The sequence below is a fragment of the Cyrtonyx montezumae genome, unplaced genomic scaffold, assembly GCF_038088225.1.
Source record: "Cyrtonyx montezumae isolate F1298 unplaced genomic scaffold, pur_monq_1.0 scaffold_1, whole genome shotgun sequence".
Classification (NCBI taxonomy): Eukaryota; Metazoa; Chordata; class Aves; order Galliformes; family Odontophoridae; genus Cyrtonyx; species Cyrtonyx montezumae.
In genome coordinates, this window is record NW_027071825.1 from 7,945,383 (window position 1) to 7,970,327 (window position 24,945).

The window sequence follows — 24,945 nt, forward strand, 5'->3', positions numbered from 1 at the left end:
GGTTGGGACAAAATGTGGTGGTACATTATCCACAGTGAGCTTGGCGAGGGACAGGCAAGTCCCGTCACGGAGCGAGCCACGGACACAAAGCAATGCCCAAAGCCGTGGGCTGAGCGATGGCCGGGCGTTCCCACAGCAATGGGCACATGGTGGTACCACCAGGCTTTGGGGACTACCCCTGAGTGACTTCGCGGGGACAATGGTCACCAGGGGTGGTTGATGGACATGAGTGGATGCTGTGAAGAACTGGGATTGTTTAGTTCGGAGAAACATTGAATCACAGAATTCTTAAGGTTGGAAAAGTCCTCTGAGGCCACCAGCTCCAACCACCATGCCCACTGACCACATCCCTCAGTGCCACATCTCCAGGGCTCAGGAACACCTCCAAGGACAGTGACCCCAGCACTGCCCCAGGCAGCCTGTGCCAGTGCATCACCGCTCTTTCTGGGAAGGAACTATTCCTAAAATCCGACCTGAATTTCTCCTGGTGCTACTTAAGGTCATCACCTCTCATCCGATCACAGTTACATGGGAGAAGAGGCTGATGCTCGGCCCTCTGCAACCTCCTTTCAGGGCCCTGTAGAGAGCAATGAAGTCTTCCCTGAGCCTAGCGATAGGATGGGAGGTAACAGCCCCAAGTAGAAGTGTTTTAACCTCAAGATAACACTTCGCTGCGCCTACAGCCCGCGTTTCTGGGCACACCTCCTCCGCGGACGCCGTTGCTGCCTCTGCAGCATCCGAGCCACGCTGGCGGAGGCGGGATTCGAACCCTCGGATTCTCCCCCTGAGTTCACCTCAGCAGCTCCGCGAGCGGCTGGTTGCTCCTGGCGGAGGCGGGATTCGAACCCGCGCTCCCACGCCCCGTTTTCAACCCCCCGGAGAGGCGGAGCGGCTCCCGGCGCCCAACGGGAGCGCGGCTTGCTGGCGCACGAGGGGCGGGACGGCGACCGGTGCGCGGCTCCGCGGAGCCCGGTGTGCGAGCCGCGGCGGGGCCCCGCGGAGCTGGCGAGCCGGGGAGCGGCGGCGGAAGGAGGAGGAAGGGGAGGCGGCGGCAGCGGCGGCGGCAGCGAGGGGCAGCCGCCGGCCGCTCCGCCGCCCCCCACGCCGCACAAGAGGATGAAGAAGCGCAAGGAGCTGAACGCTCTCATCGGCCTGGCCGCCGACGGCCGCAGGAAGAAGCCCGCTAAGAAGGGCTCGGGGCACCGGCTGCTGCGCACCGAGCCGCCCGCCTCCGAGTCCGAGTCCAGCTCCGAGGAGGACGAGTTCGCGATGGAAGGGGACCGGGTCCGCTGCGTCAAGTGAGGGAGGGGGAAGAGCTCTGCCGCGGGGTCACCGTCCGTGGGGGTGTTCGGGGACCGTGGGGATGTGGCGCTGAGGAGTGGGGTGAGCCCGGTGTGATGATCTTGGGGTGCTTGTGTGCTTTTACCCAGGGGGGACTGCCTGCGCTGCTGCAAGTTCTGTTACCCGCTCTGCACTTTTGTCATCCTGGCCGCCTGCGTGGTGGCTTGTGTGGGCCTGGCCTGGATGCAGGTGGCTCTCAAGGAGAACCTGGATTCGATCGAGGAAAAGTTCCGAACCAGTAAGTACGCGTGGCCGTGCTGCTGCGTGTTCCCCTTGGGTAGCACGGGTCGCTCTGGCTGCCCACCTGCTGCTCTGCGCCTTGGAGCACAGAGCTGACAAACTGCTGTGACTCGGGGAGTCCTCTGAACCCAAAATAGTTGGAGGCTGAGCAAGCCTGAGGCATGCAGCATGCATTCTTGTCTGCTGGTACCTCCCAAGGAAGGAGGACACTGAGCCACTTGTATGTACGTGCTCCTGAAAGGCCTGCTTTGGGTTCAGCAGTGCTCCCTTCTGAAGCCACTGTTACAAGAAGTTGTGATCAGCCCTAGGAAAGCAGCCTGGGGAATTCTGATCCTTCTTCATCTCCCTCCTACCCCCAGCCCTTCCCCCCCCCCAAAAAAAAAAAAAAAAAAAAAGAGGTTCATGTTCTTGTCCTGAGCTCATGTAAAAGCCTCTAGTACTTGCAATTATGTTACTGCAATTTACATGCTACTTTATATTTTTCCCATATATCTTTGGAGTCTTTATCTTGCTTCCACTGACTCATGTTTGCTCAAGTTCATATTCTGTTGTATATGATGTGGGACTGTATCATAATTCTTACCAGAGGAAATGTGGAGCATTTTGGCTGATGGTCTCAAGTTTCCTCTGTTCAAGTTAATGTTTAAGTTTTCAGTGTTATAACTGTTAACTGTAGTTTTGAGGTATAACAAATGACAAGGTTTACCTGAAGTGCACTTTACCTTACCTCTGGATAGCAAGGTATGCTTTGGTACCTTGTTTTAGTAGTGTATAAAATCCCATCTATTGAAAAAGGCAGCAGTAAGCTGAGGAGCCGTGTGAAAGGAGCAGAAGATAGTGAAGCTTGAAGTTTTCTGCACCCAGGAAAGCTGAAGTTTTGCCTGTTTTGTCCCATAACTTCAATCTTTATGTTAGGATTATATTTATTTATTTTGCCTGGGGCAATCTTAAAAACAAGGCCAGAGTTCTTGGAATTGAACTGAAAAGTTTAAGGATGCTCAGGCTGGAGGCAAGCAGGGGGCTTCACTTGTTTATGGCAGAAAGAGATACTGAGGAAGTCTGTGTTTGCTGTTCTCAGAGAAATTTGCAGCTGTGGGTGTCTGGGGCTTCCTGTTGGGTGTGTAATGTTGCTGCAAGGTGGGGAGGAGCTGGCAGCTGAGCTGTCTGCCATGGTGAAGTCTTCTGGCTGGCTACCAACTGCCTTGTGGCTCTGAGCACGCTGACCCTGGTTCTCTCCTGTTGTGAGTGAGCTAACTGCTGGTCTTCGTGCACCAGTATTCTTGAAGTCATGGTGTGTACTGGCAGTAAAAGTTTTGTGTGATGACATCTGTTGGCTTTGTTTTAGTTAAGTTTCATCATTCCTGTTGTACACAAGCATCTTTGTTGATGCAGTTGTTTGCTTCAGGCATGCTGTCTGGCCTCCACAGATGTGCTTGTTCTCAATAGCTCTGATAGAAAAAAACCCAGCACATTAAGTCCTTCATGCAGTGATAAAACAGTTCTGTATTTCCTTGTTGCTGAAGTAGCATCCCTAGAAGCTGGATGAGAAATACGTCGCTAAAAACAAAAACAGCAACCACAAAAAGGTGGACAGCAAGAATAACTTGGTTCCAAAAGATAAACTGCTTTGGTGGAACAGGTGGGTGGAAGGAGGAACAAAGTCACGTTGTTCCTGTGGCTGCTCAGGATAAACCGTCTTCTCTGAATCTTCATCTCCATTTTTTTCCCCCCATAAGAACAGATTCCCATGGCTGTTTGTGTTCTGCCAACCTTTGAGCAAGCTGGAAGTCTTAAATGCGGTTTTGCTGTACACAGTGAGAGTAGCAAAATAGAAAGTAAACTTTTTACAAGAGCCTCTGAAGTCTCAGGAGGAGACATCTAATTCAGTGTGATGTAGTTGTATCAAGGTATGCAAAAGCACAAGCAGACCTGAGGCTGATTTGGCTACAGCACACCTTTAAAGAACATTATGACCAGAAGCATTATTTGGATCTTGAGTGATGGAGTGCAAGCACTCCTGGAGGGCTTTGCCCCTTTGGGCCCTGTGGATGACCCGTGGAGATTCATCCTGATACATACTGTAAGGTGCCAATGCTGCCAGCAGTCTGGGCTCTGGAAGATGGTGATTTGTGCTGGAGAGCTGCAGAGCAGAGGTGCTGGTTGTGCAGGACCCTGTCATCTCCATCTCAAAAGCTTTGCTCCCTTGTTTCCCCATACCTGAGGATTTAGGGTTGCCTAATAGCACTTGCAGCTGAACAGCTTAGTCACTGCACCCCCGGAAGAACTTCATTTCTCAGGTTCACCAGAACTCATTTGAGCTGCGTTTCCCCCTTCTCTGTTAGAAAATGCAGTAATAACTGACTTGATTTCCAAGGCATGTGTCAATTGATTTGTCTACCTACCGATACTGGTGTGTAAGCTTATCCATTTTTCTCAGTTGTCTTGCTGTCACGTGGAAGGCCTGTAATCATGTTAATCTCTTTGGAATTCACTTCATCACCTTTCTATGGGGCACTGAGGTTCATTTTGCACGCCTCCTTTGCCCTAGTGATGTTGTCAGTTTGTGTTTACTGTTGTTATTATTTCCTATCTCCCTGTCAAAGTAACACCAAATAACAGCACTAAAAAAAGACCTGCTGGAGCTTGCCGAGGTGACAGGACTGTTACTGTTTCAAACAAATACTCAGTTCAGAAACTCATGTAGAAACTGTTACTGCTGCCTTCAACTACTGTAGATGTTTCTGCTTGTAGTTTGTTCCTTGCCTGTTGGACATTGTTTACTTGGGCGTCTCTTTAAGTTTTATTATTTGTCTGTCTAGTGGAGTCTAATCAAAAAGCATCCTTCCAAGAAATGCCTAAACTGAATGAAGATTTGGTGCAGCAGCAAAAGCAACTAGAGCAAATTGAGACCGGAGAACTGGGGCTGAGTAAAATTTGGATAAATATCACAGAGATCAATAAACAGGTGAGGAGAACTAGTGCTTAATTCTGAAAAATCAATTGAATGTTATGTTTACAGAGAAGGTAAACCTGCTAGCAGAAAAGAAAAATCTTGTGTGCTCGTCGAAGTGTGATGAGCCATTCTCTGAGGATTTTGTGACCAGATGCTGAACTTTTGAAGTTGAATGGTGTATTAATACTAAGCCAAAGAAGACAGAACATCCAGTTGGACTGGAGACTTACTGCAAAGAGGAAAAGTTATGCAACTGGTGGGAAGGCTTGAGGCAGCTTTAAAAAAAAAGAAAAGAGAACTGTGCAGTTATTTGTTTTCTTGCCTAATTATGCTGTTCGCTGTGACAGATTTGACATTTGAGACTTAAGGAGAGTATCTGCATACATTTCATGTGCACAGAAAGAAGTTAATTCGCATCAGTGTGAGTTGATCTTGCTGCAGAGGAAGTACTGGTGTCTTGTGAATGCAAAATCTGCTAATGCTCGCTTGGAATCTGAGCTGGTGTAAATCTTAGCTCTGTTTACTCTGGTAGATCTAAGCCACTTAACAGAAAGCTGTTTCCTTAGCTGATGTATTAGCTCACACTTCAAACAAAGCATTCAGGAGGGCTCCTATTGAAGCTCTTGGCTTAGAGGTTAGTGACAGTTCACAGCTGCTCACAGTTAGGGGTATCCAGAGGTGTGTGTACCTCTGACACTGGTGCTTTTGATTCCTTTTAAAGACCATTGGTGTGCCTGCTCAGATGGATTATTTTCATCCCCATGCAGTGATGGAGTGCTTAGGGGTGGGAAGCATATAAACACGTCTGAAAACTTGACTTGCTTTCTTTGGCATCCCACAATACATGTTATCCACAGATGTTTAGATGCTTAATGGGACTTTTGGAAGGCTATTATTTGCTCCTTGGTGTTAAAGATACTTGGGACATGGTTTCTGCAGGCCCTTACATTACTCTGGGGTCTGGTCACAGTCTCAGCCAGAATTCAGTTGTTGTTTTTCCGTGAATTGTTGGGATACACTGCTGGGAATTATTTCAGCCAATATTCACAGCTGTGAAGCTAGAGCCTGCACACCAGCTGGCCCAGGTTGGCCTACTGTAAAGCTAGGATCTTGCCCCTTTTCTCAGCATGCAAAACAACTCTCTTTTGTAGCAAGAAGGAAGTGGATTTTATGTGCTCTACTTTTCAGTTCTCAAAAATGGGAAAACTGATCCTTCATTTGTTTCAGCTACTGGTGGCTGCAAATTGTTCTTAAAATGATAATGTCAGCAATTAAGGACCAGCTTGTGGTCACTTGCAGTTTGACAGCCTCTTGATTGGAGTGAATAACTTGTTTTAAAGACTCACAGCATGTTTGCCATCTGGGTGAAACAGTTGATAGAAACCACTTCTTAACAGAATGTGTTAGTGACATGTACAAATTCTTTGTCTGTCACTCATTTGGAGAAGTTGCATGGTTTTGTTGGGCAGGTTTGTGATTGCTAAATGCAGACCTAGATGAGTGTTTCCTCTATGTAAAGGCTTCTTGTGTAATACAGAAATAAAGTAACAACCTTCCTGGAGCAGAGACCTGTCAGTAAGGGGATGAATATAAAATGAGTAGAGGGTACCTTATGCTTTTCTGTTAATTTTGAATAAAAAAGCAACATCTTGCTTCTGTTGCAACAGGCAGGTAATTTTTAACATAGCCTTGGCAGGGCTCCTAATCTAGAAAGAGGAGCTTGACTCCTAACCTAGAAACAAGGGTGTTCTCTGTGTGTGTGTGTGTGGTTTTTTTTCCCCTGTCTTATCTTCTAGTGTTTAAAACAAAGTCCTTAATTATGTGAAAGTTCGTAATCTGGGCTATGCTGACTGATTGTAAATACTTAAATACTCCTCTTTGTTTTTAGATATCACTATTGACCTCAACAGTAAATCATCTCAAAACCAACGTAAAGTCTGCTTCTGATTTGATTTCTCTTCCTGTCACAGTAGAGAAACTCCAGAAGGCAAGTATCATAGATTTGTATTGCTAAGTGCATCCTGCAGTTCTGGCCTGCAGCTGGGCTCTGCAACAGGACTTACCTGAACTGAATGTGTGGCTTCTCTACTGCTTTTAAATTGCAGTTCATATTCTTGATAGCGTATGTTCCTAAGGTAATGTATTGCAAACGTTTAAAAAATAAGTAAACAAATTAGAAAAACAACAACAAATGAAGGCTTTGGCTCCACCTTTTCAGAAAGGCATATGTTTCTGGTTATCTTTATGTTGTTCCTTCTATAACTTGGAGGTTGCTTTCCTTTCAGCTACTGATCTTCGTAATGTCATTTAAGATACTTGTAGAAGCCTGTCTGCATTTTGCAGTACGTGCACAGCAAAGCATACATTGTACTGGCTTGTCTCTTGTCAGTTCCTTGAAGGATGAGCCCAAATGAGTGACACAAGCATATGAAGTGACCTCTGTCAGTACAATGTTTTCCTGTGCCTGTTGGCTTGAACCTTCTTTACTGGCCCATTCATTTTGGTTCAAGGAAGGCTTGTGGACACTTTCCCAGGTCTTCCATGGCAGTTCTGTTACTTAGCTCAGTATAAATATTTATTGTTAAAGCCAATTGTCAGTCCAGTTTTCTCTGTGGCTTCTATAGGTTTCCATTTCTTATTTCCTATCCCTACTAGGCTATCACGTAATCAACAAGCTAATGTGTAAAGCAGTGTGGTTTGGCTGACCAGGCTGTTAGGATTTCTTTTTCTGGGAGGACTTTACAGCTGTTTCCTAAATTTCTAATTTGCTGTTACAAGCATGCTGGATTTCCACTGTGTCATAAGTCATGTAGAAGTAGAGGTCTAGGTCCTGCATGTGATTTATGTAGTTGCCTTGGTGTTATCTTGCTGCATTTAACAGTACTGTTAGGACAAAGTATTAGGGTCAATAAATTTCAGCTTGCAATGATCTGCTGAGTTTTTTTTTGTGTTAAGTCTGTTTGGTCACACCTTGTGAAAATGAAAGGTGGTGTCAGGAACATCCAGAGTTCATTTCAGTCCCTTCTGTTGAGCAGAAGGAAGGTGTCGGATGTGGCATCTGTTTCCTTTCCTCTTTTGATGCCGTCTTGCTTGCATGTGTGTTTTATAAGGTTAGCATAGTAAAAAGTGACCTGGAAACCTTCCAAGAAGTATACTATGAGTGTTGAAAAACTATTCTGATGTTTAATTGCAATGATTTTAATGTTTTTTTTTCAGTGTCATACCAAGGAAAGAGCAATGCTTTTCAAGACTTGGGCCTCTTTTAGACCTCTGGGTGACGCTACAGCTTCTGGGGGATGCTATAACTTGATGAAACTTTTCTCATGATGCTGTAGCTTCTGTCGTGCTGGAGGGCTTTGGGTGTAGGTAGGGGGCTCAGCTTTTGGTGGGTCCAGAGGAAATATTCTACACAACAACTTGTTGCATCCAGCAGTATCTGGATCACCTGCCTATAAGTCAAGAATGAAGCTGCAGTAGTTAGAAACAGAAGTGGTGTCACAGTTATGGGCTGTACCCACAGAACTCATGGAGGTTTTCGTGGTTCTTCTGTTCTTCCATTAAAAAAATAAAGGCAACACTTGCTTGGAAAGCAGGTTAGCAACCTTCAGCATGGTTCTGCAGTGTGATGTGCCCCCCGAGTAGCCAGAAAGCTGATTAGAGTAGGGTAAATACACAATGTCAGCATCTGTGTGTTTAATGCTGACACTCCATGCAGAGAGAATGAAAACTGTCTTTATCTCAGGACTTACTTTTTAATGCCAGAATGTTTACGTTGCTTTGGGAATCTGAAGCCTGTAGTTGTGGTTTCTTTGGGTGTCATGGTGTAGGGTGCATGCATTTTTTGGCCAAGGTGACGTGGGTCCAGTTGCTGTTTTGTTTGCAAAGGAAATTCTGCATCCTCTGAACTTGCTGCATGCTTCTGAGGCAGTCTGCCTGCTGCTTCATCAACAAAACATTGCGTTCAATACATTGAAACATTGGATTTTTGCTGAGATTTTTGTCTTCTTCTTTCTTCCAGACTGTAGCAACCATAGGTAGCAATCTTACCAGTGTTTCTCATGATGTTGAAAACATACTCACAGCTATTGAGGAATACAAGAAATCCATAGGAATAATCCAGAATGATGTGGTAAGAAAATGTTCTGGTTTAACAGGGTGTGTTCCAAGTTTTTCTGCCTCATTTGGAAGAAGCATGAAAGCTCTGTGGACTTCTTACCTTATGTCTTCAAAACACTTTCCAAGTCTCAGTAGATGCCTGCAAATAAATAGTTTTTCATTTACAGTTCAATACAGCACTCCTTTAAGTCAGGTCTTCTCTGCAAATATTCTTCTTCTGCACCTTAAAAAGCTAGTTAGTGAGTGCTGCAAGAACTTCCTAGATGTGACTGTGTGTGGCAGTGATGAAATGTGTGCCATAATACTTCTTTAAAGGACAAGAGCTTATTGAGGGGCTTAATTAAAAACAACATAGTTTGACCTGCTGTTGTATTAGCCTAGTTATAATGCTGCACAAACAACAGGTACGAGCAACAATAACAAATAGCTTTAGCTATAATCTGTCAGTTCTTAGCTTAGTATTTTTTATAGGCATAACTTTCTGCTCCTTTCTTTAGAAGGAACTGAAGCACTCCACTGCTCTGCCAAGGACTGAGAAAAATCAGACAGAAAATTGCAAACAGGTATTTTTCTCCCTTTTATAAAGAATATAAATATAGGTATCAATGGTACCTAAATTTTGTGTGTTTTGCTGTGTAGTAGTATACAAAAAAACCAGCATGGTTTTCATGAAGAACATAAATGGCATATGTCAAAACCAAGTACAAGATAAAATCACAGTATGTTTCTGTGCGTGTGAAACATGAAAGTGTTCTAACCTGAGTGTTCTAACTTCCTGTGTGTGATTTAACTCAGTGAAAGGTAAAAAGTCTGGAATCGAATATCAAACAAATTACAGGGTACTTTGCTCATGTAGATGTTTTAAAAGCTTTTTATTGAATGGGTTTTATGGCAGGTACTTGGCAATCTGAGCAAATCTAAGAGTGGCACGTGGTGGTTCACCCTTGAAATAATAAAGTGTACAAAGTGGAGATTAAAAAAAGAAGTATGCATGCTGACGTCAAATAGTTTGTGATGGATTTATATTGAATTGATTTATATTTAATATAATCAATACATTCCTCAGAAGTGAATCTTTTGTATAAATAACCCTAGTACCTGCTTTTTGGGGGGAGAAATAATTGGTGTAGTTATTAAGCTTGCTCTGGAAGGCGAGATGAATAGTCTTTGTGTGTTTGCTGGCACAGTTGAATTGATTGCATTTACAACAGTGAGGTTAGCCTTGAGGAAAATCTCAGTCAAACTTTGAAAACTGGAGTAACTTTCTGGAAGCTTCTAGTTGAACGTTTTTCAGTGTTTCTGTGGTGAGACAGCCTGAAGTGTGCCTGGTTAAACTGGGTCAGCCACTGTGTTTTTAATATCAATAGTGCTGCAGAAGTCAAGTAAACCAACATGTCTTGGTTTTATATTTCAGGAAAGCCAGGCACTCCATGCAGCTTTGGAGGAGATAAATAATACCATAGTGACAAAACAGAAGTTGAATGACATCAAGCTTCTAAATGTGGATTCAGCCATTGGTAACCTCAGCCAGCGGGTTATGCTGTTGGAAAACACTCCTGCAGCTCTGAATAAGCTGGACAAAAGGAGCAACTTGTCTACCAGTCTGGTGAGCATGACCACGGGTGTCTGATAATTTCAGTTTGTTCTACGCAGTACATATATGGCTTTTTAAGGTCTAACTAAAGTGAAAATAAAACTTACAACCTGGAAAATCTGGAAGAAAGAAACTTTATAATAAAAAACAGTAAGTACATGAATATACTCAGCTGTCTTCCATTTTCACTATAGGGGGATGATACAACTACCTCTCTCAAAGTGGAAAGTGAAGATCAGCTAGATAATGAAACACATTCAAATGAAGAACCACAGGTAAAGTAAGGAAACAGAAACTATACTGGGTTAGGAGACCCTGTCATTGTCTTAAAATCATGTTTTAAGTGAGACTTGAGGAGGGACCTGCAAGCAGGCTTATCTGATCCAGTTTCTTTTAAAAGCACAGTATAGAAGGACAGCTTACCTATCCCATTTTGTGGACAGGAAGTGATGGAAGACGAGTTGGTGTTTAAGTCTTGTCAATCTGATTATGTAATATCCTTCCGTGTTGCTGAAAGTTTAGGGAGGTTCAGACCATTGTCTGGTGGAGTGAGGGACTTTGGTAGCAGGTGCTCATCAGCAGGGTGGTGCTCTTAAGGTTAGTTTCCATCTTCTTGTAAGAAGACAGATGAGTGACATGGCTGTGCTGTCAAATCAGGCTTGAACTGCTGTGAACTGAAACCTATGATCTGGAGTTTTATAATCAGAACAGAAGAGAGAGAGATTTAAAAAACATGCTTGACAGAGCTATTAGTGATGCCAACCTGAAGGCAGTCAGTGCTGCAGTAAACATTTGAAATAATTATTTAATTCAATTAATGTATAAAAGTTCATTCCAAGTACACGTGTTGACTTCTGATAGTACCGTTTTTCAGTATCTTAATCATTTATATCAAACGTCACATTATTCTGAAATCAGTGTCTGCAAAATACTTGCCTACTTTGGGGGTTCTATTCTCTTCTTATAGACCATATGAATTTAGTCCTTACATGTTACCATGGATTTTTATTTTTTTTTTTAATTTATTTTTAACCTTGTTAATAATGTATAACTTGATCAGTCTGGAAAACGCTAAGTCATCAGAAGTACTTGGATATTTCAAGTGAATTCTTGTTCTAATCTCTTCCATGTATTGAAAGGGGTGTTTTTAAACAAAATTATTTTCCACATACGCAGGAAACAGGAACCAGAGATTCTCAGGAATTAAATCTAAGGAAGAAGCTTCAGCTGCTCAATGCACTCACAAGTAAGCCAGAAGATGACCGACCCATTGAGGCATCAAAGAATGGTAAGGATGTTGTGTAACAGTAACTTGTAAAAATGAAGGTTCCTCGTGTGACTAAAAGAAGAAGTAATGAGGGTGAATAAGTTACAGTATACTTAAAATTTTTGGAGAGTATTAGTTCAGCTGAAGCCACAGAAAACAACTCTTAAGACATGGAGAATGATATATGAACACAGAAATCTGAAGATGACTTTTCCACCAGTTGCTCTTATGGGAGGAGACATTGATACATCCCTAGGGGAGGGAGAAGATGCTGAAAGCAACCCAAGCAGGCAGATATAGATTCAATTACCAAAGCTTGTTTAATGCTTCCAGAATGGGAAGTGGAAAGCATTTGCCAGCCTGTGTATGACCTTTACAAATATACATCTCCCAAGTACAGCATGAAAAATTAAAGCTGTATAGCTGCCCTGAAATCAGGTTTTCATTCTTCTAGTTATTAGTAAAAGCGCGTAGCATCGCTGTATTCTGAAACAGTTTTGGACCATTCTTATCCCATACAGCATCTGTGATGCAAAAAGAATTTGAATTAGTTCTTTGGGAATTTTTGATTGTTTCTGCTAACTGTAGTTCTGTGGAATTAACAAGTCTAATAGAAATTGTTTTGCAACAGTTGAAAGTAGTCCGAGTACTATGACAAAGCCCACAGACCTTTCAGGGCTGGCTTCAAGGTCAGCTGATGACAGCACAGAGAAGAACGGACAGCTGAGACATCTGTCCTTACCAGGAATTTCCAGCATAGAAGGTGTGTTCTCTCCAGGCTGACCTTTCCCTCTTTTCAGTATTTCACGTAGATGTTCAGGAGTCATTAAGTGTAACCGGAATTGCAGTAGTGTCTGGATATTCTGTGATAGGTTTGGTCAAGTTGAGAAGCTTGAGAACCATAGATATAACAGAAGGAAAAGAAAAATGTATAAACAAAAAAAGCAGTGGAGATTTAAACGGGTGTGTTCATTAGAGCCAGTTGTTTATTTTGAGTGCATGAAGTATTGTGTCAAATGCCCAAGAGTCTAAGGGTGGGGGGAGGTAGTACAGGTCAGAATTAGGATGCTGACGGAAAATGAATTAGGTGTGGATGTGTCTGTTTGTCTTTCTTTTTCCTTGTTTTTCTTCTTCTCCCTTTAAGAGAGCGCTGCCTGGTGGAATGAATGGTTTCTGGATCGTGCTGTTCAGTCTCTTCACGTACTGAAAGGGCACTGCTTTGCATCAGGAAGCGAATAGACACTTTTCCCTTTATATGATCAGTGCTGTCGTTACAGCAACAGTCATTCAGAGCTTGCTTTTTTGAAGGATAGCTACATCTGTGTGCAGTTGGTAGTGATAGAATGGGCTATTCACTGTGGCCAGAAATAGGGATTTCATTATATTTCTTTAAGATTTGATTAAGAAATGTTGATGGTCATATTTTTTTTCCTCTCCTGATCTATTACTGACAGCACAGAAGGCAAACTATGTATTTGGAGATGCTTTCTTTACTTAATGACTAGGTGGTAACACATAATGCAGTAAAACTGGAAGAGTAACCTGTACAATGTTGCTGTGTGCTTCAAAGATTTACTTCTAAATCATTGTTCTCTTTGCAGATCTTCAGGATTTGTTTGACAAAGCACCTGAAGGTGCTGATGGAAAACTGTCATTTGAAGATCTTCAAAAGCTGCTGGGCTTTGCAGCCCAAGAGTCACAGATCTTTAAGAAATCTGACACAGATGGTGATGAGAAATACTCATTAGAAGAACTGAGACTTGCTTTGGGTGTATAGGATAGAGGTTTAGAAATATGATATTGAGGAACTCTACTGTAGCTAAAGGAAACTATGGGACACAAAAAGCACTTTCCCAGTGTTTTACTGACCTTTGGAGTGAAATTACTGTACACATTGACATCTCTTCTGTTTGTTTTCATTTATTGGAGAAGAATTTACAGATTTATATGTCGATATGACATAATATTGGGACTCTGTTACAATCCAGAAATTTCCCAAGCTTGTTTAGAAGCACTTGCTGGTCATTCTTTCTGAGGGAGTTCTTGTTTTTAATTTAAAATGTGTACATTCAGAAATAAAACTATGGTTTTATATTTGACTTAAATTTGCCTTAAATTAGAGAGCTGCACTTTATGTAAAGCAGAAAGAAATCTGTCTTGTAAAGATGGGCTTTTTTCTGCTTGTAAATATTTGAAATAGCTTAAATTATGCACATTTAAGGAGAAGTTAGTGTCAGGGGTTGTGTTGGTGGTACACCGTTTATAATGAGAGACTCGAGCCTAAGAGGAGTGGTTGAGAGCTTCAGCTGAATTCTAGTTTTAACTAAGTACATCCATGAACGTGTTTGGAGTTAGGCAGAGGAAGGAAGGAGAGAGGAACCGTGCACATCTATAGCAGGACTTACTCTCAGAGGGAAGAGTTGAATGTGTTTTTATATCGTGAGCCTACAGGAGCAATTACGTACCAAGTGCTTGGGTTTTCACTTCAGCATTCTTTTAGCATTGCTGTACTGCATCCAGATTACGTTTTTTAAGATAAGCCTATCTGGTTTGAAAAAGAAAAAAGCTACTGAAGAACTTTAACAGATACTTAGGAGGTGAAAGTTTGCAATGCAGCCTGCCAAGTAGCAGCTGAATAGCTCTCACCCTGCTCCCTGTGCAGGTGGTAGAGGTGTGCTGAGTCACACTGCTGATTACTGCAGACCTTGTGATCAGGTTTGCTGCTGCTCCTGGCTTCTTCCACCCACTGTTGTTGAGGTCACTGATGAAGTGCCCTGAGTAAAGCTCCTGGGACACACAAAAAAATACTTTTTCAGGAGGTATTATCTAGCAGGCCAGATTGGGGCCAAATCAGATGGTTCTGCTCACAATATCACTAATCTTCTTGGGAGTTTTCATTTTTTTGCATGATTAGTGAATTGAATGTACCCACCTCACCAAAACATCAGTTCATGTGGAAGTCGTCAGTTCGTAGCTGCTGAATTTTATGTAGCTTTGGGCTGGATGTCTGTAGTTTTATGAATAATTGTATTCTGGAAGTCTGTCTCAGTGGAGGAATGCGCAAAATGAAACCCTGTTACCCATTGCTTCTCTCACTGTTGCTCTTCTCTCCTATTTGGGTAATGCAGACATGACCCAGTAAGGAGCTGCTTTTGATGTGACGTGTTTCAGAACAAATCCAACCAACCTTGGCTTTAAGAGGCCAAGAAGCCAGCATTGCTTCTTGCTGCTTCCCACACCCTTTTATACACTTCCGCACAACTCCTTAACCAAATAATAATAAAACCCTAGCAATAAAATGTAACCATTCTGGTATTTTATTTGTACATACTGTATCATAGCCATATGCCAGAGTTTGCAAAATATTTTTGGAAGTTTGGTTTGTACGGAATTTACCTTAAAAATTGATTATTGTATCGCCACGTGAACCTACTGCTGTTTTATTTTGTTACCCTGTGCTTTGCTTTCTGAAGGCTTTTCAGCAGCAATAGTGAAGTTGTCAGCTAGAGCTTGCTGAGATAGCAGCATCCTCTGTGTGCAGCCAAGGAGCTCCTTTGGTAACCAGCTGGCATTAAGGCACAGCTGTCTGTGATGCTGCTTTAATGTGCGTGTGCACAGTGCAGCCGATTGCTGATGGCTGTTTCACTGCCGTTTGTGCTTTAACAGCAGCAGCTTCTGCTTGGCCTGGGCTTGCTGGTAGCTCCTTGTTGTGGCCTCAGAGCACTGCTGTGATGCTTGCAGGGCTTCTGCTGTGCCTCCGCTCTCTATCCCGCGTGCTTTGTTGTGTGCTCGTGGCAGAGGGCGTGTTTGTGCGGGAGCCAGAGGTGTCTGCCCTTGGCAGCAAGTCCTAGGAGAGACGTCTGAAACCGAGCGGTGAAATCAGAGAACCATTGAAGTTGGACAGACCAGTGAGCTCACGGCAGCAGCGGGCACGCTGGGGCTGAGCTGGGACTCGGGACGAGCAGAGGCGGCCCAAACGCTTTTCTCATGTCGCTTGGAACCGATCTCAATAAAAAACTCATTGGTAGCGATGCGCCTCTGTCGCTCTCATTCATCCTGCGGCGGAACGGAACGGAACGGAACGGCGCGGCGCCGGGGGCGGGCGGAGCGCTGCGGAGGGCGGACCGGGGAGGCAGCATGGCGGGGCCGCTGGGGCAGGGCTGGGGGCTGGGGGCTGTGCTGCGGAGCCGGGCTGCGCTGCGCCCGCTCGGCCTGCTGGCACCGCCGTGCCGAGGGCTGACAGGGCCGGGGGTGCTGGAGGAGAACCCCTTCTATGGGAAATACCGCCATAAGATCCAGGAGCTGCGAAGGTGGTGGAGGTTGGGGGGCCGGGGGGGGGGGGGGATTGCGACTGGGGTTAGCGAGCTGGCAGTGTTCACGGTTTCCTTTGTTTTCTGATTCAGGTCCAACCCGCGCGTGTTTGAATCGCGGATGGAAAAAAGGAATGAGGTGAAAAAGCAGCCGGTGGGCTATTCTGAGCAGTCGGAGTTTGTCAGACGCGTGGAAGAAAAGGCAAGGCCGGTTTTCCTTGTCATTCGTGGAGTCACTGAATCGTTAAGGCCACAGAGGTCATCCAGTGCAGCCTGGGATGGGGTGTCACGGTCCCTGCAGCTGTCAGGAGCACGTAGATGGAGTACTAAGGAACGTGGTTTAGTGGGGAAGCATTGCTGGTAGGTGGGCATTGGAACAGAAGATCTTAGAGGTCTTTTCCAACCTTAATAATTCTATACCTTTGTTATTCATGTAGGATCAACACAAAGCTACAAACCTGGAAAGGAGCCCCACATCTTGCTCTCTAATGGCTAAAAATATCATGCCAGCATTATTCTGCTGTTTTTTTTAGGCTGTAGTTTCTAAGTTTATGGGCTTTTTTTAGGTGTTTAATTAGTTCCAGATTAGTTTGTCTGGGTAGAGTGATGTCAGCTTGCTCTGAAGGGTAATGGAGCTGTCGGGGGTCTGGAGTGCTAGTGTTATGGGGTGAGGCTGAGGGAATGGGATTGTTCAGATTGAAAAGAGGGAATTGCACTGAGGGAGGTTCAGGTTGGATATTAGGAGCAGTTTCTTCTCAGAAAGAGTAATGATGCACTGGCACAGACTGTCCAGGGTGGTGGTGAGGTCACCATCCCTGAAGGTGATCTGGTACTCTGGAGATGTGGCACTGAGGGACACAGTCTGTGGGCATGGTGGCATGGCTTGGGGTTGGACTGGGTGATCCTAGAGATCTTTTCTAACGTTAACAACTGTGATTCTATGATTTATCATTTTGGAGTGAATGAAAACAACAACTGTTCAGTAATACTGGATGCAAAATGAGTAATATGTTGCCTTAACAAATCTTTTCTGAGCACCTAATTCATAATTCACGCTGTTGTTACTTCTCCAAATCAATAACTGATTGTAATAAAATGCACTGCAGCAGTCTAAGTATCTTGAAGTGGAGCTCCTACTCAGAAGGTGTTGTCAGCAGCATGATACACATGGCAGAGATGGCATATAAACGATATGACAGCATCAGCTGTAAGCAAATTAAAGAATGATGTTTTCTTCTAGGCAGAAGGTCTGGGCACAAAGGCATCAAAGGGAGGATTCACACGGGATAAGGTAAGGGAAATGAACCCAAGTGCTGGAGGATGTGCTAGCGAGTGAAGGGTGGACGTTAATTTGGTGTATTGTTACCACCAGTGCTTCAGCCAAGAGCATTTGAGGTACAAGTAATCTTCCTTATGCTGCACTTCATTAGCAGATATTCATTTACGATTGGGATTCATTTACTACTAGGTTTGCATTCAAGTCTTAAAACTCCTGGCACTCTTTGTTTATTATCCCATCCCTTTTCTGTGACATCTTGCACATTCCTGCTAGCCAAGGAATCTCAAAGCTCCCAGTAATAAATCAGAAGGGTTAAGGTACCTCTACAGAGCTTAGATATATTTCCAAAGTTCAGCCAGAAGAGGGACAGGAGCATGGTTTTATTCTCTTTAACTTTCTTGTATTTTGGCAGGCTCTCTTTGTAAAGCTGCCAGCAGAGCATGTGTGAGGTGGGTGAAGGGAAAAGGCTGCAGCTCATGTTTCCACTCTTGTGGAGCTCTGCAGAACTGGAGTAAAGCGTATTCTCTGTCCTGACAGAATCTCTTGTGTTGTGGTTCAGTCTATGAATCCACTTTCCAGCATGTTACTGTAGTAGTTTCAATGGCAATTCAGAAAACTAAGATTGTAAATTGAGTTAAGTTGCTCTTGCTTGATTTTGTTCTCTGTAGTGGCATCCATTCACTCTGAAATCTCACTTGAGTCAGAACTGTCACTATGCCAGATTCCGTGTGCTTTCTCTTGCAGACGCTTGATTCAATTCTTAATGTTGAGATGGTGAAAGAGAAATCAGCAGAAGAAATAAAGCAGGTAATGGACTTAAGTGGCATGAAGTTTGCTCCGCATCTACGCTTAATAATGTGAGAATGCAAATATTACTTAAAGCCTTCAGCCTTATTAGACCGAAAAATGAAACGTGGCTATGGGTGCAGATTTATAAAAGCCACGCTCACATGCATATCAATAGTAAATGACACTTCTCTCACATTTGTAGATAAGGCTACCTGCCATGTATTTGATCATTCAAAAGGTATCACTGCTGTAATTCATAGCAGCTGTTTAAGATGGAGCTGTTTAGCTGGAATCAGCAAGCTCATGTGAGGGGGTGTATGGAAACTGCTGAATCACGGCCTGAACCACTGATTGGTCACCTGAGGTGAGCACCAAGTCAGCCATGGGGCACAGGTGGAGGTGATATACCTGTGTGATTGGAAGGGGTGGAGCCTGGCTCCACCGCTCCCAAACCCCATTTAAGGGCTGACCACCACCAGGGAAGGATCTCTTCTCAGAGATCCCTCCTGTGTGGAGTCCCCTGTGAGCCTTGAAGGTGAGCCATCTTCTCTTTTGTATTATTTGTGTACTATCTATATAGAACTACTCAAAATATACCATCATTTATACTATTTCTTTGTGAAGTACCATCCTTGGGAGTTATTTACCCCACGGGGGGAAAGCATGACTGTAGCTTGTATGGATTAAGCTACGCCTGTTTTGCAGGAATATAAACAGAGCTTGTGGCATCTTCTTTCTTTCTTTGTATTATCTGTCGTTGAGGAGATTTCTACTCATAAAGATGGTTAAGGTTGTAAGGTGGAGGGTACATTTGTTTTAAGAACTGTGAATCAAGTTACTCTTCCTAGTGTCCTGATGTTTTGCACTTTGTTTCCTTTTATCTGGTTCTCTTTCTGTTCCACCTTTCTGCTGTTGTCGGTCAGGCCTGGCTGAAAGATGGTCCCTCAAAGTGCTGACAAAGATTAGTTGACAAATGCAGTTCTGTTTAAAGCATTTAATGTTCCTGCCAGATGCTCGTTTTTTAATTGTAAATGATTTCCTTTGTTTCCTACAGATTTGGACTCAGTACTTCTCTGCAAAAGATACCGTTTATGCTGTTATTCCTGTAAGTAGTCCCTCTGTGAAAGAAAATGAGGATTCAAGAAACTCTTTCCTGCCAGGAAGAGCTTCGCACTGAATAAAGGCCTTTGTTTCTGAAAACGTTTATCTTACTGTTTTCCCCTCCTGTTGGTTGTTGTCAAAGCTCGTAATTCTTTCTGCACACCTGGGCTGAATTTCCAAGCTTCCAGCAATGCTGTTGCTCATTGAGATTGTGTGGTGCTTCCTGTGATAAGATCATATTTCTTACTCCTGATAACTTTACCAGCTGTTAATTGCTCTTATTCTGCATTAAGCTGAAAGGTGGTTGTGTCTGTTGGTTTCAGTTTGGGGATGGGCTTAAGATGGCGTAGGCCTTTGTGAGTGGGGCCGGCACTGCTCCTTGTTGTGCTGCTTTAGAGAAGCTCTGGGAGCTTTTTAAAGCTATAATACAAACCATATTTTAGGCACGTTGTGAATTAGTTTGTGCTGTTATTAAAGGGGGGAAAAGCTATGTCTTCTGCCAGAAGTTTTCTTGTTGGTTGGAAGAAAGGCGTCACATAATTCTCAAGTGCTTGAGAGCACAGATGGAGGAATTTTGTGTTGATGAGTAGCATATGTTTTCATTCCTGAACACCTTAGAGTAGGTATTAATAAAGTGCTGGTAGGAAAAGAGCTGGTAAAAGATTTGGGGGAGCGCAAGAGATGTGTGGATGAGACAGCTGGGTTTCATCAAGCCAGATATGTTTGTGGTTTTAATATAAACTGACTGAAGCAATAAATACTTTGTTTAAATATCTGCTGGGCATTTTAGCACTCATGAATGATAATGTAAAATCCATTGTTTGGGGCCCAGGATGCATCATCTCGCTCTGCTGTTGATGCCACACTTTTGCTAAAAAGGACACAGTGTAAACCTAAGGCATGTCCCCCTGCCTCCAATGAGAAGAGCTGTGGGTCCAAGGAGTTTCCTGCTGCCTCTGGGAGACAGTGTTGTTCAAGTTGGGTACCAGTGATATTTAAGTAACGAAGCACTTGTGTAATTTTCTGTGCATGTGTTGTTAACTGTACAGTGAGACTTTCTGTAGAGGTTAATGAAATGTTACTGAGTAGTGACTGCATCCACAGCTGTGTTATGAAAGCGTAATTTCTTTCTCTTTCCCAAAAGGCAGAGAAGTTTGATTTAATATGGAAGAGAGCCCAGAAGTGTCCATCGGTACGTCTGGCAGAGATTCATGTGGTGGTGATGTATAGTTGTCATGCATTTCTGTCTGAAGCCTAATATATAAACTTTTGACCCTCCTTTGTTCGTGTGCATCATATCGGCGTGATAAGTAAAATGCAAGCATGCAAATATTTGTCGTAGTGTTCAGAGAAAAGCAGTGGCTAGTCAAGTATAAGGAATGGTTTGATCCAGGTGTCAGGTGTCTAGATTGAAGGGATGTAGAGTTCAGAAATGTAAGCACAAGATCTCCCAGGGAATGATTTCATAGAATCACGGAGTTTGAGTTGGAAGAAACCCTTAAAGGCCTTTGAGTCCAACTCCCCTGCAATGAACAGGGACACCTACAGCTCCATCAGCTTCTTAGTGCCCTGTCCAGCCTGACCTTGAATGTCTGCAGTGATGGAGTATCCACCACCTCTCCGGGCAGCCTGTGCCAGTGCCTCACCACCCTTATTCTAAAGTGCAGCTGCATGCCTGTTTTCTGCTGACTGATGTCTTGTGGTTAAATCTCTTCTATGCGGTTTTGTGTAGGCCAGCTCCATTGATGTGCTTCTGTATTTCTCTTTAATACATAGAGTGCCCATGTTTTAACCTGGTAGCTGTAGCTACGTGTCAGTGTTGTTATACTGCATGTACCTAGAGAACATGAGTTCTCCTGTCTCACAGTTGATGCAAGTTGTTTGTGTTTCATCTTACATTTGCTTGCTGGAAGTAAATAAAAGCAGAAATATCTCTAAGGGAGAACTACAATAAATAATAGTGTTCTGTGTAAGTGCCGTTACAGAGCATTGTAACACAAAGGGTTGTGACAAGGGAAGGAATGGGGGAGTTGGCTGTAGTTGAATCCTTTGTTACATGCACAGAATAAATATTCTGTGGGATGTATCTTATGTGTGTGACAGTACAACAGAGCTTAAAGTACTGAGGATTCCTGAGGCTAGAGTTCACTGCTTCTCCTGGGGGCTGGTAGGTATCTTGTAAGCCTCAATTAGAGTATAACTGCAGCTTTGAAGAAGTTGAACTGCCAAGGATAGGAACAGCCAACAAGATGTTTCTTCAGTTCTGTACCACGTGCTGCTGGATTAGTATTGTGTTCTGCTGAAGGTGCTGTGTTCTTACAGGAATTTGTGCAGTGAAGCGTGGGCTTTGTGCAGATTGCTCTCTGCTAAGATAGAAATTAAATCCTTCACTGCTTCATAGATATAATCAAAGGGTAGCTAGGCTTTGTGCCACTGTAGGTCTGGGTGAGAAACTTTATCAGATTGATGGCTTGTTCTTGTGTACTGTTCGCCAGCATCAAATATATCTGGCTTCCTGAGCTACATGGAGCCTGGGAAGTTGGTTACAGTTCTCAGCTTGTTTCTGTACAGTCCACTGGCATTTAGTCAAATATCCTGCTTGTTTCCTGCTCCTATACTGTCCTTCCTCTTGGTGTGGGAAAATGAGCAAGTCCCTGCCTTGTGGAGCCAAACAGACTCTAAGTCTCAGACAGAAAATGCTTGCCTCCTGTTGTGGAACTGTTAATAAGGTAACTGTACAGGACTGGAAACTGAATGTTTCTCGTCTTATTTTTGACCATTTCTACTACTGTTAATTTTTTAGAAGAGAGCTAACAGGTCGGACTGAATGTTCTCTGCAGTGCTTTCCCTTGTCTCATGTAATACTGATAGCTATATGTCTCAATGTTGATGATTTACTACTGAAATAATAGAGCAGAAGCCATTTTTTTTTCTGTTGTGCTTCTCTCTAAAGAGTATATGTTGGAGGCCAGCATGACATTGGGCATTCTTTATCCTTTCTCTGCAGTTTCTATATGCTTTGCCAAGGAAAGAAGGCTATGAGTTCTTTGTGGGGCAGTGGTCAGGAACAGAACTGCACTTTACTTCTCTAATAAACATTCAGGTGAGTATTTACTGTAACAAGTCTAAAGATTGCTTGGGGTCTGGAAAAATATATATCAATATATTGAGAGATAATATTTACTGACTTGATGAACACATCTAGCTTAACTTGAAAACAATTATCAGTGAAAAACTGTCCTTAATTATGGGCATTCAGTATATTTATGGTACTAAGTGTCTTTTTCTTCTAAGGGAGAATGAGGTAGAAATTGAACAGTTTCAGCAGAGAAACAAGAGCCAAGCGTTCCTGAGTTGTCTGCACAAACTTCTTAGAATACCAGTGGATGCTGTGAAATGCAATGTCTTTCTAGAAATAGCAGATGATTTTAAATGTGAAGTGCACTTCAGTTAAGAATACCTCAAACTCTTCAAATTGCTTTTTCTGTTTGTACCAGGAATAATGAACTGTTAATTAGAACTGCCACTTAGCCCTGGAAAATGGCGGTCTCTGTAGGAGCTGCTACAGAAAAACTCAAAGGTTTTATAATCAAACCTCAGAATGTGCAGTAAAACTAAGCTGAGGTTCTTTACGGGATGCTAACAAGTTTCTTCCCTTCCTTCAGACCCAAGGTGAAGCTGCTCCAAGCCAGTTGGTCTTGTACCATTACCCTGAGCTGCAGGAGGAGAAAGGAATAGTACTAATGACTGCGGAAATGGATTCCAAGTTCTTGGTAAGAGAGAAATGCTTGCTGACTTCCTTCATTTTATACTGCAGCTTCTCCTATAGATAGTGCAGGGATGCAATGGATGCTCCATCCTTGGAGATGCTCCCGGTCAAGCTGGACTGGGCTCTGAGCACCTGATGTAGCTGTAGGTGTCCCTGTTCACTGCAGAGAAGTTGGGCCAGATGGCCTTTACTGGTCCCTTCCAACCCAAATGATTCTGTTTTTTATGAACTGAGAACAAATTAGGGTCTTAAAAAGACCCTTTCTCTAATAGTACTAGACTTCTTTAACCTAATCTGTTTAGTGATCTAGGGGAGGTTAGAAGGAAATCAGCAATCTTTGCCCGTCTGGTGTTTGTAGTTCATACATAATTTTTTTCTTACTGTGTTTATTATAGCTTATTTTTGTGAGATGTTGGGAAAAATGTTTCTGGTCTTGTTAACGGAAGCAGATTTAAATGGAAATGATCTCTACCTGCCAACAAGTTAAAGCAGTGTTGTGAAGTTTAGTAGCACTGGTCAAAGCAAGATACCTCCAGAGCTTTGTGTTGAGTTCCTGGGTACCTCTGCTCTTTCCCTGATGTGTGGATGTACTGTTATTTGCATATCTATAATAGTATGGATCTAGGACTCATGGCAGTGAGTAGGACTGCACCCTTTCAGCCCCAAATGAATCTTTTTTCAATGGGAAACAGCAAAACTTGGTGACAGATTCTTCATTTTTAACTTGCAGGTGGTCCATGAAGCACAGTGCTTGGCAAATCAGGTGCAGCTCTTCTATGCAACGGATCGTTCTGAGACCTATGAGTTAGTGGAGACCTTCAACCACAGATCCAGCGAATTTAAATACATGTCAGTTATAGCAGAACTTGAGCAAAGCGGCCTTGGAAAGGCACTGAGACCTAATCAGGTTTCTGACAAGTCATAGAGCCTGACCTGCGAGTGAAGGAGCCAGCAGCACAGGGGTTCTCATTTGGGATGGTTCCCACCTCTTTTGTTTTGTGAATTTGGATTGGCTATAAAGGGATCTGGAAACATCCTGGGACTGTGGTCATCGCGTGGGTCTGGCACTGATGCAAGATGTGGACTGGGGTCATTTGAGCAGTGGTAACTAATTGCTGGACTGGAGCACTGCACTTCAGCATAACTTTGTCAGAATGAGCTATTCTCCCTTCTCTGACTTACACTGCGTGCTGTATTTACTTCTAAATCAGAAATGTCAAAAGGGCAGCTCTGTAATGAAGTGTGCAGACATCAAGAGTGAGCAAACAATGTTTCTTCTCTGTGTATGCGTTTAAAATGCCCTCTGCCATTATAATTGCATGGTCTAGTGCTTTTAATTTGTGAGGAATTTACACAGACTTGCCCATCAAGAAAAAAGAATAGGTCTGATGGTCTGAAACAGGCTTCTCATTGTTGCTTTGTGTGTGAGGCTCCTTGTACAGATGTGTACTGTGGCTTGTGCTTTTCTCAGGACTGAAGAACAAAGTGATTTGGATTTGTTCTGAGTGTTTTGCTTCTTAATTGGTACATTCATTTCATCTTGTTGGGTTTCTGAGCAGTGTTTTTTTTTTTTTTTTGAGGAGCAGGAAAGCATGTTTTTATTTCTGTGTATTTTTAAGTAGAGAAGAGGAATTACTGCATGCTTTTTTGGAGTGATTTTTCTCAGGCTGGCATCTACTCAGCCAACTCTACAAATGGTGTTTAAAGGGATGAAAAATAGCTCCTGTTCCTGTATCAGGAAAGCCTCTATCTACGATGAAAGCAAGATGAAATGGCATAATAACAGAGAGCCACCATGCAGTTGCTAAATGACAACTCTTGGAGAAAATGCGTTGGTGTGGATATGCGCAGCTGCTTTAACACAGCAGTGTTTGGAGGAACCTGGCTTCATGGCTGCAGCAGGATAGATTTTTGTCAACCTGCTTTCAACAGAAGGACCCCAAAGCATTTGTGCTTTGAGGTTCTCTTGCTTTCATTTCCAGCAAAGGCAGCCAGTGCATCCTCCTTTGCCAAACAAGCAGAAGCAAGGATAACCTACATATCTGTCAGAGGAAGAGCAATTTTGGGGGCTGTCCTTAACTGTGTGCCAATACAGGTTTGGTGAGTTACACAATGTTTGCTATGTGGCTGTAGAATGCTGTCATGCCATGTGTTCTCAGCCCATCCTTTGGATGTGAGCAATGCTC

The 24,945-nt window shown here is 43.4% G+C and overlaps 2 protein-coding genes across 4 annotated transcripts; both read left to right on the plus strand.

Annotated features, from left to right (window-relative positions):
• Positions 1–1,025: 1,025 nt before the first annotated feature.
• On the plus strand, positions 1,026–13,603 carry EFCAB14 (EF-hand calcium binding domain 14). Its single transcript, XM_065739244.1, has 11 exons — positions 1,026–1,298; positions 1,431–1,579; positions 4,401–4,546; positions 6,423–6,521; positions 8,553–8,663; positions 9,148–9,213; positions 10,065–10,256; positions 10,439–10,519; positions 11,421–11,532; positions 12,143–12,274; positions 13,113–13,603. Exons 1-11 carry the CDS (start codon positions 1,117–1,119, stop codon positions 13,286–13,288), a joined length of 1,446 nt encoding a protein of 481 aa, XP_065595316.1. The 5' UTR covers positions 1,026–1,116; the 3' UTR covers positions 13,289–13,603.
• Positions 13,604–15,640: 2,037 nt separating this feature from the next.
• Positions 15,641–24,259, plus strand: ATPAF1 (ATP synthase mitochondrial F1 complex assembly factor 1). Of its 3 annotated transcripts, XM_065739388.1 has the most exons (9): positions 15,641–15,821; positions 15,915–16,023; positions 17,062–17,112; positions 17,845–17,907; positions 18,944–18,994; positions 20,135–20,182; positions 21,998–22,093; positions 22,656–22,763; positions 23,490–24,259. In XM_065739388.1, the coding sequence occupies exons 1-9, from the start codon at positions 15,649–15,651 to the stop codon at positions 23,682–23,684; spliced, it is 894 nt and encodes a 297-aa protein (XP_065595460.1). In that variant the 5' UTR covers positions 15,641–15,648; the 3' UTR covers positions 23,685–24,259. The 3 variants fall into 3 exon arrangements, with proteins under 3 accessions (XP_065595460.1, XP_065595454.1, XP_065595446.1); XM_065739382.1 differs by lacking the exons at positions 15,641–15,821; positions 15,915–16,023 and adding an exon at positions 16,084–16,181; XM_065739374.1 differs by lacking the exons at positions 15,641–15,821; positions 15,915–16,023 and adding an exon at positions 16,084–16,181 and having other exon boundaries at positions 17,062–17,907.
• The last annotated feature ends 686 nt before the right edge of the window (positions 24,260–24,945 follow it).

Excerpts from the sequence above, each read along its gene's own strand:
- EFCAB14 (XM_065739244.1), top strand. The coding sequence starts at position 1,117 with ATGAAGAAGCGCAAGGAGCTGAACGCTCTCATCGGCCTGGCCGCCGAC. Across the intron at positions 1,580-4,400 it reads CGAGGAAAAGTTCCGAACCA|TGGAGTCTAATCAAAAAGCA; the intron begins GTAAGTACGCGT and ends TTGTCTGTCTAG. Across the intron at positions 6,522-8,552 it reads CAGTAGAGAAACTCCAGAAG|ACTGTAGCAACCATAGGTAG; the intron begins GCAAGTATCATA and ends TCTTTCTTCCAG.
- ATPAF1 (XM_065739388.1), top strand. The coding sequence starts at position 15,649 with ATGGCGGGGCCGCTGGGGCAGGGCTGGGGGCTGGGGGCTGTGCTGCGG. Across the intron at positions 16,024-17,061 it reads TCAGACGCGTGGAAGAAAAG|GCAGAAGGTCTGGGCACAAA; the intron begins GCAAGGCCGGTT and ends GTTTTCTTCTAG. Across the intron at positions 20,183-21,997 it reads GAGCCCAGAAGTGTCCATCG|TTTCTATATGCTTTGCCAAG; the intron begins GTACGTCTGGCA and ends CTTTCTCTGCAG.